This window comes from Mus caroli, chromosome 11, assembly GCF_900094665.2.
Source record: "Mus caroli chromosome 11, CAROLI_EIJ_v1.1, whole genome shotgun sequence".
NCBI lineage: Eukaryota > Metazoa > Chordata > Mammalia > Rodentia > Muridae > Mus > Mus caroli.
The window spans coordinates 49,191,691-49,200,648 of NC_034580.1; the positions used below are offsets into that span (position 1 = coordinate 49,191,691).

At 47.8% G+C, this 8,958-nt stretch overlaps 1 protein-coding gene across 1 annotated transcript; it reads right to left on the minus strand.

Annotated features, from left to right (window-relative positions):
- Positions 1–67: 67 nt before the first annotated feature.
- On the minus strand, positions 68–1,906 carry LOC110306329 (interleukin-3-like). The gene is made up of 5 exons (XM_021178497.1): positions 1,742–1,906; positions 1,607–1,645; positions 522–617; positions 346–387; positions 68–223 (listed from the first exon to the last, which is right to left on the minus strand). The coding sequence occupies exons 1-5, from the start codon at positions 1,904–1,906 to the stop codon at positions 68–70; spliced, it is 498 nt and encodes a 165-aa protein (XP_021034156.1).
- Between the last annotated feature and the right edge of the window lie 7,052 nt (positions 1,907–8,958).

Below are 8,958 nucleotides of genomic sequence, written 5' to 3' on the forward strand. Positions count from 1 at the left end.
GAATGTAAAATCCTTTTGAGCATGGGCCATGAGGAACGTTCAGACTTTAGGTGCTCTGCCTGCTGTTTTAACATTCCACGGTTCCACGGTTAGGAGAGACGGAGCCAGATGCAGGCTGAGGTGGTCTAAAAGTTAGCACTGTCTCCAGATCGTTAAGGTGGACCATGTAGAATCTCAGTTTCTTCCAAAAGTCATCCAGATCTCGAATGAAGACCCCTGACAGCTGTGAGGAACCAGAAAAGAAGGCATTAGATGTGAACATGCTGCTGCGGGCCACAGCAAACTATAAGTCTGGTCATGGGCAAGGGCACAGCCTGCTAAACACGTGGGGGAAGGGCAGCTTACCGCAGAGTCATTCGCAGATGCAGGCAGGCAACAGTTAAGTTTCTGTGGAGAGACACCAAGGCATAGTCAGATTCCTCCTAAAGTGGAGAAGGCCCTACTTTCCTCTCCAAAAATGCTGGGAAAGGTAAAGGCATGGAGCCCCACCCCCACCCCCAACCCTCTGCAGCTCCACACACCTGAAGATTGGACTTGATAACATATTTGTCCTTAGGATCCAATTTCCCTTGGCTTTCCAGGAATTTGGACAGGTTTACTCTCCGAAAGGTCTTATCCTAAGAGGGCAAGAAATCTTTATGTAAGGCCCAGGGATGTGAGAGCTGGGAGGTGAGAACCAGAAATGAAAGAGCTTGGGAGTTGAGAGCCAGGGAGGTGAGATCCAGAGAGGTGAGAGCCAGGGAGGTGAGAACTGGAAAGGAAAGAGCTGGGGAGGTGAGAGTTGGGAAGTGAGAGCTGGAGAGATCGGAGCCAGGGAAGTGTGCCTGCTATTTGAGATTTCTTTGAACAGCCTTATTCCTGTCCCTTCATTATCCTGGAGCTAAAAGCTAGTGTATATCTCAGACAAGGGCCTGTTTCTCCCAAGTACCAGGTCTTAACTCCTGGCAGCCTGTGGGCTGTGTGAAGGATCTAGGCAGATTTGTCTGTACTTGAGGAAAATACATCCCTCCAGAAAAACTCTAGAAAAGGCAGAAGGTTGGCCAAGGAAAATACCAAGATGCCAAAAACCCAGGCTAATGCTTTAATTTAATTAATAATTTCTAGATACTTAGAAGAAAATGCTATGGGCTCCAACATGTTCCTAGGGAGGGGAAATATAGACATTCAGCAAAGAACTTCATGTTAGGTCCAAACAAATAAAAACAAGACAGAACTATTGTATCAAACTAGAACTAGGAAAATAGCTGCAAATAGTAATGTCTGGGGCTGGTGGAAGTGGAAAACACAAACTTCAGTTCTGGAGGAGGAAGAAAAGCAAAAGACACAAAAGTCACAGAGGGCAATGGCATCCCCACTGAAAGTGGAGCCAGAGGCCTGCAGCAGGCAGGGTTCACCCACAGCTGTCTTCAGTGTATATCCTAAAAGGTAACTCATTATTGCAGCTGACTGTGGTATATACTGAGGCTTGAGAGCAATCTGATGATTTCCTTAACAACCCCACCGAGATAGATGCAAAAACGGAAGCAAGGCAGTGTGGAGTGATGGCTGAAGTCACCCAGGCAGGAGATAGATGGAACCCAAGAATATCCCAAAGCAGGGCTCTTACCCTCAGGGCTCTTGCATGAACAGTTTCGACTTCATATTCCTGTGGGGCCATAGAGAGAAAGAATCATGAGGCTCACTGGCTTGAGGCACCTGTTGGAGCGAGCCTACACCAGGCCAACCTCAGCCAGTTACTCACTGGGAGCTTCCCTATAATCTCCTTGACAATAGAGCTGCAATTCAACGTTCTGGTTAAACGGCGGGTACCCGGGCCACTGATTGAAGCTTGGAGTCCCTGGTGGAAGAGCATCAGGAGCAGGAGCAGCATGGAGTGGATGCTGGTGGTAGAGCTGGCAAGAACCATTGTCTCGTTCTGGTCCTCCAAAGGGGTTCTGAAGAAGCCACAGGAGCCTTCACCTTATATGTATTCAGAGAGGGGTGGGGCGGGGCCCGGCGGGGCAGGGGGGAGGGCAGGCATCAGAAGTAGCTTTATCTGACATGGAACCTCCATAGCAAACCACAAACTTATTCATCACTTTCTAGTACTCAAGATTATCGACATGGGAAGAAAGACTGCTTATTCAAAGGCCATCTTCTTCCTTTGTCATAGAGATGGACGGAGTGGAAACGGGTTGTGGGAGGAAGTAGCCTGGCTCTGAGCCAGCTTGGGCTTTCTATGCAGTGGAACCTCATCCTACCATCCCTTGTACAAACTTGACCCTGACTGTACACCCTACCTGATGGAGGTGGTCACCAGAGTCACTGGAGCAGACTTGAACTTGGTAGGCATTCTGGCACATGGTTAAACTTCCATGTGTGGGCTAGTCCTCTGCCTGGTGGTAGCCAGAGCTAAATGTGTCTCTAGGCAGCTTTCCCGTTGACCCTTATTCCTTGCAGGTAGTTATGGAGTTCAGCTCACCCTTTCATTGGCCTAGTCTCAGTGCAGTTAAGGCAATACATGAAGGCCCAAGTCCAGAGGACAAAACCCTCGATGGACATATGGCTGCAAACACTAGGGTATCCTTCTGATAACCCAGGCAGTTAGGACTGGGGACCTAAGGACAAAGGTGGGCCTCGAGAACAGTATTCCTGGGAGCTGTGGGATGGTTTAGCAGGTGGTATAACCAAGTCTAAACAGGGAGTGCAAGTGAAGAGAGGAGAGCATTGCCCTGAAGGAAAGCCATATCGAGGGATTTATATCCCAGTTGACCCTGGAGCATGAATGTGATGGGAGCCTGCCTGCAGATCAGGCCTGCAGAGGTGGGAAGGAAACAGGGACAGTTAGGGGAAGTTCTCAAAGGACCTGAGAAACCACAGCTAGGGAGAAAGTGGGAAGGCCAGGATCGAGGAGAGCCAGGGGACACTAGCCCCCTTCTCTATGGGACAGGTTGGCAGGCCACAGCACACAATAGGGAGCCAGATGAAGTTTTGGTAAAAGATGGGTGTGATGAGGCTGGTTAAATATTTCTTCAAGATGACTAGGCTGGGGTGCAGGGAAGCAGAGGCATGGTAGAGAAACCAGGGTTTGGGTCGGGTTGTGGTGTGATGTGATCAGCGTAAGGCGATGAAGGTTAGCACGTTATGCTGAGGCAGGGGAAACTGGGTGCTTCTGTCTTCAAAGTAGGAGCAAATATGGTGAAAGATAAGGGTGAGACAGCAAGTGGGGGTGCAAAGACTGATGCCATCTATGGCCTGAATACTCCCGGTCCAGCCAAGCAGACCTTGTACTAGGAGACTGGACTCCTGGATCCAGATCAGAGCATATTCTACACTTAAGGGGAATCTCACTAGGGAGCATTTGGGGGTTTGGGAACCAGTTTGGGTGCCCAGGAGGCATTACTCATCAAATAACTTATGTTAAGTAATTGCTGTGTGCAGGAACCATAGATAGGACAGACCTCAGCCTCGAGGGAAAGGCAGACTAGTGCTCTGTTCCTGTTCTAGTGGTCCTCAGGCCTGCAGGGTCAGCACCACACTCTTGGCTTTCAGATTTTCATTTTGACAAGACCCTCTGCAGCACACAAGGAGCTCTGATTTAAATCTACCAGTGACTGAGACTCAGAAGAGGCCCCCGGGCCCCAGAGACCAGCGTTTGTTTCTTGACCTCTCCATTGTTGCTTGCTGTTACTTTTAGTGTCAGCACCTTGGGGATGGAAGCATGCACCATGCGATCCCTCATTAAGGAAAAATGTCTATTTTTGTGTAAACAAGCTTTTGTTGAGAAAACTCAAAACAATGAATTTTAAAGCTGTGGCAACCAAACACTTTTACATGTAGTGTCTGCCTCCTTAAAACTCCCAGTTTTGTGTTGTAGTGAGGAAACACCAGCAGCAGCAATGGGAAGCATGGAGCAATGGGGGAGTAGAGTACAAGCAAGGTTTATGATCTACATTTGTGAAAATGCCATAATGACTGTCCCTCTTGTGCTATGAATATACACTAGTGATTTTAAAAAAGTAATTGGCTGGGAAGATGGCCAATGGGTTAGAGTATGTGAATCTTCAACACCCACATAAAAAGCCAGGCATAGCCATGTGTGCCTATAAACCCAGCACTGTAAGCCAGAGAGAGTAGGATTACAGGGTTCTCACATGTATGTACACGTGTATGCATACACCACACACAAACATATACTGCATATGTACCCACATACATATGTGTGTGTGTGTGTGTGCACCACATATACTACTCATACAAAAGAAATTTTTTTTTTTTAAGAAAAAAGGGGAAGAGGGATCATTGGCATTTAGTAGGTTTGTTCCTTCTTTGAAACACGATACTAAGCTAGATATGGCTGCATACCTATACTCCTAGCCACTCAGAGGCAGGAGGATTGTGTGAGCCCAGGAATTTGAAGGAACTTGAGCAACATGACAAGAAGCTATCTCAAATGCTAGTGTCAACACTTTTAATCAATGAAAGTAACTATAAAGTTTATTGAAGGGAGGAGCTAGAGAGATGGCTCAGCGGTTAAGAGCACTGACTGCTCTTCCAAAGGTCCTGAGTTCAAATCCCAGCAACCACATGGTGGCTCACAACCATCCGTAATGAGGTCTGACACCCCCTTCTGGTGCGTCTGAAGACAGCTTACAGTGCACTTAGATATAATAATAAATAAATCTATAAAAATAATAGTTTATTGAAGAGAACGAAACTTCATGCGAGTAGTATTGAGACATGTGGGTTGGTTGCAAGAGGAGGATATAGCAAAGTGTCCCAGGAAGCTTTATCTAGTTTGAGACAACAGCTGAAAGATTGGAAAACTGTTACTAAAGGGGTTGAGAGACTCCTCTGGACCTGAGGAAGGTTCTGGTGCCGATGGAGAGATCCAGATAGCACTGAGTGTTGTCTAAGTTTATAAAGTGCCAAGAGCAAAGTCCTTGTCATGGTTAATTGCCTTATTCTTCATGATGGGCCAATGAGGCAGTACTGTCATTTTCTCTGTTTTACAGATGAAGAAACTGAGGTTTAAAGAGGCTGGGCTCAAGGCACTAAGAGATGACCTCATAATCAGATGACTGAATGTGACTAGCCCACAGGGACTAGCTTAGGAGATGAAGTGGCATGGCTGGAGGGGCTAGGAGTTCAAGGAGAATGTGGCACTGGTAGAAGTTGGTGGCCTTGCACTGAGGAGTGAGTGAGAGTGGCAGGGAGAGCAGAAAACTCCTCTAATTTGTCCTTTTAAATTTTTTCTCACTTTTAAATTTTACTTTGTATGTATGTATGGCCTTAATGTATGTATGTGTGCCTTGTGCCTGCCTAAGAAGCCAGAAGAGGGTGTTGTCCCTCTGGAAGCAGAGTTACAGATAGTTGTTAGCTACAATGTGGGTGCTGAGAACTGAACCCCGGTCCTCTGCAAAAGCATCCAGTGCTCTTAACAGCTGAGGAGTCTCTCTAACCTTCATATTGGTATTTTGAAGAAGAGAGGCATAGAGGCAGCCAGCACAGTCATAGAGTCATAGAAGGACTTTTCCAGACAGGGACACTCTATATCTGATGAGACCCACTGTCAGAACAAGATGACCAGGTGACGGATGGATACAACATGCCTGAGGGGACAGGGAGGACCTTCTCACCAGAGGTCACACCAACTCCTAGGTGAGACCTGGGGACAAGGCTGCCTGCGAGAGTCTCATCTATCTGGTGGGGAAGGTGCAGCATGTTGGAGTCCCAGATTTGATGCAGAGAGAGGAAAAATGGCTTCTTTGTCCGCTGTGAGATACGTCACACTCTGAGGGTGATGGGGTCAGAGGTGAGAGGAACAGTAGGGTTGGATTGCTTGAGCTCCTTGTCCTGGGTGACCTTGAGGGGATGGGTTCACAGCCTTGTGTCAGAGAATGAGTTAATTGGGAAGACCTAGGCCTCTGATGGTAAAGCCACTGAGGCAGGGTGCTGGGCCCAAGAGAGTAGGCTCACAAAAGCATGAGGGAGCAAAGACATACTCAAAGGAGTCAGATGTGGTGCGGACAGCTCCCAGGGGGAAGCCTCTCTGAGCAGCCCAACACGCCCTGCTATCCAAGGAACCAGAGGCAATGAAAAACCCTATTCCTAAAAGCCAATGTGATTGTCAGAGGGCTACCCAGCTATCCCTGCTGCACATATCTGGGCACCTGTCACCTCTATGATGTCATCTTGTCAAGACGATGAACCTGGGCTTCCCTGGGAGTCTCCTTTGAGGTCTTAATCTACAGGAACAGCTTTGGTGAAATCACAGAAAGCCACTTCCTCCCTTCCCCGTGGGCCTTGGTGTCTAACCCCTGGGAGATAGTGATTCCACCCCTGACACTTGCGTCAGCCCAGCCCAGGGAAGCCTCTTCCACAGGCGGGCTGATTACTATCTCCAAGTCTACAGCTTCACGTGCTTTCGGCTAAAGCATGCCTGACAGAAAACTTGGCTAAGCTGAGGCCCCAAAATCCATCAAAAAGAGTTGTCTAGAGCCTGTAGCACAGAAGCCCTGGAGGTTCTGTGTTCCCTAGGCCTCACCTGCATGATCTCTTTTGGCCTTGCTAGGTCCACTGTGTGACAGTGTCAGGATTCTCACCCTAGGAGTGAGACTAGAAAGTCACACCTGCTTCTTGTCATCATCCACCCCCATAGCCCAGTGGAATTTTCTGAGGCATCCACCACTGGCAGGGACTCGGGCCCCAGTCACTGTGACAAGCTTCCCTGCCACTTTCTCCACAGCATCACATGACAGATATTGTCTGCCCATGACCTCAGTTGTACTTCCGCTAGTGGCACTGACCACACAGCCTGGTTTTGTCTCTATGGCAGGCATCTTAGGGCCCAGGATGGCTCAGTGGGTATCATCAGGTATCTTGTGCCCTCTTGAGAGTGAGGGGCCCAAGAAAAGGCCCATTGGATAGTCCAGATAGGAAGGCCTGGACTGCTGCCTCACCAGGCCCTGCAGACCTTCCCCAGGACTTCACTCACCTCCCCTCAACTTTCCATCCCATGCTACAGGGACACAGGCTTCCCAGCTCCCAATCTGATCCTTGTATATGACCACTGGCCCCATTCTGATAGCAAAGACAGGTAGAGACTCTCTATTTGGAAAGACACACTTGGCCACTTGACTTATACCCAGGCCAGCGGTACAGCTGGGTTCTTGCTCTTGCCCTATAGAAAATGGAGTCCAAGAACAAAGGCTTCTCATGCAGGAGAGCTCAGAATTCCAATGTTGGGGCTCACCGCCTTCCTGCTGTCCACTGGCATTGTGTCGCAAGTATGGAGCAGCCTAACTGAGCCTCGACTGTTGAGAAGACTGGCAGAAGGGACCACTAAGTCCTGCAAGATGGTCTGGAGCAAGGCAGAGGAAATGCTCTCAAGAACAGATGGAGATGGGCTGCAGGTGTTTCTAATATACTGGTAGCTGGGAGTGGCCATCTTGTTTCTAGTGAACCAAATACCTGATAGGCCAGTCACTCTTTTGACAGGGCCTGTCATTCTCTTGTTACCTACCTGGAAGATGAAGATATGCAACATGCATTCTTGTTGTGCTTGCCATATGTATCTTGGACAAAACCAAGGGAAAGGGCCAAGATGCAGAGTCCTCAGCTCCATGTTCTCTAGTCTCAAAGGGTGAACTTAAATGCTAACAACTCACTATTTCAGGCCCCCAGCAAATGCTCAGCTGGGTGGGTGAGCCTTCAGGGAGATAGTGGCTCATTAGCTGTGCAGATGATGTTGCCAGGCAAACTTCTATCTGCCTCTCAGGCAGAGATAGAAGGAGAAGCTTGAAGGTCTTAGTTTCTATCAGGATAGCAGAACCAAACCATGGCTAAGGCTGGGCAAAGACAGACTCATGTGAGCATAGAGCCTGGCTGCCCTTCCCCCTGTGTCCACTGTCTCCAGCAGATAGCCAGCTCTTCCTTTCCTTGGTGAGGTAAGAGGAAACCTTTGCAAATGCCCTTTCATGTTCTATCCATGGAGACTGTTTCACAGCAGACTTCTGGTTTTCTGGCTCTTTCAAACTTTCCATCTCCTTCCATGATGTTCCCTGAGACACAGATGCAGGAGCTGTGGTGTAAATGTATCCACTGAGGCTGGGCTCCCCACAGTCTCTTCATTGTGCTCAGTTGTGATTCTTTGCGATGATCTCCATTTACTGGCGAGAGAAGTTTCTTTGATGATGGGTGGTAGCTACACTTCCCTGTAGGTGTTAAGGATAAGATTAGACTATAGTAAGGAATTATGCTGGTCTAGCAAAGTGTGGTAATAATAGATCATTTTCTAAGATCCAAGACCTCACTAGCCCTGAAAAACTGACTAGGTTTCTAGGGGTTACACAAACAAGGCTGGCACTAGTGTAATATCAATGAATATGCTATTGTGAAAGGAGAATTTTGGGGGGGGTCTCCCCTTAGAAAACTATAGGCAACTAATAATTGCTAGGAGAGTTAGTCTCTCCCACAGCCTCTTTTTGGTTATTCAATGCAGAGTAATCAGCCACAAAACTATATGTATGTAACAATAATAATCAAAGGAATAGGCTAGCAGAATAAGGGGGATATAGAAGAGGCTAGAAATGGGAAGGGAGGGGATACTGATACAATTCTATTCCAATTAAGAAAATAAGAACAAGCTCTCTTTTCTCTTGCTCTCTTGCTCCCTCTCTCTCCCCATTCCCTTCCCCCCCTCTCCACATGGTCATGGCCGGCCTCTACTTCTCTACCCTCTCCCTCTCTCTGCCTTTCTCTGCCTCTACTACTCTCTTAACTCTGCTCCCCATGCCCTAAGTAAAATCTATTATAGAAGAAGAAGAAGAAGAAGAAGAAGAAGAAGAAGAAGAAGAAGAAGAAGAAGAAGAAGAAGAAGAAGAAAAGAAGAAGAAGAAGAAGAAGAAGAAGAAGAAGAAGAAGAAGAAGAAGAAGAAGAAGAAGAAGAAGAGGAGGAGGAGGAGGAGGAGGAGGAGG

Bases quoted from the DNA above. Each gene is read 5' to 3' on its own strand.
- LOC110306329 (XM_021178497.1), bottom strand. From the start codon at position 1,906: ATGGTTCTTGCCAGCTCTACCACCAGCATCCACTCCATGCTGCTCCTG. The intron at 618-1,606 runs GTAAGAGCCCTG...TTGCCCTCTTAG, and splicing joins TTCATGCAAGAGCCCTGAGG to GATAAGACCTTTCGGAGAGT. The intron at 224-345 runs GTAAGCTGCCCT...GGTTCCTCACAG, and splicing joins CATCTGCGAATGACTCTGCG to CTGTCAGGGGTCTTCATTCG.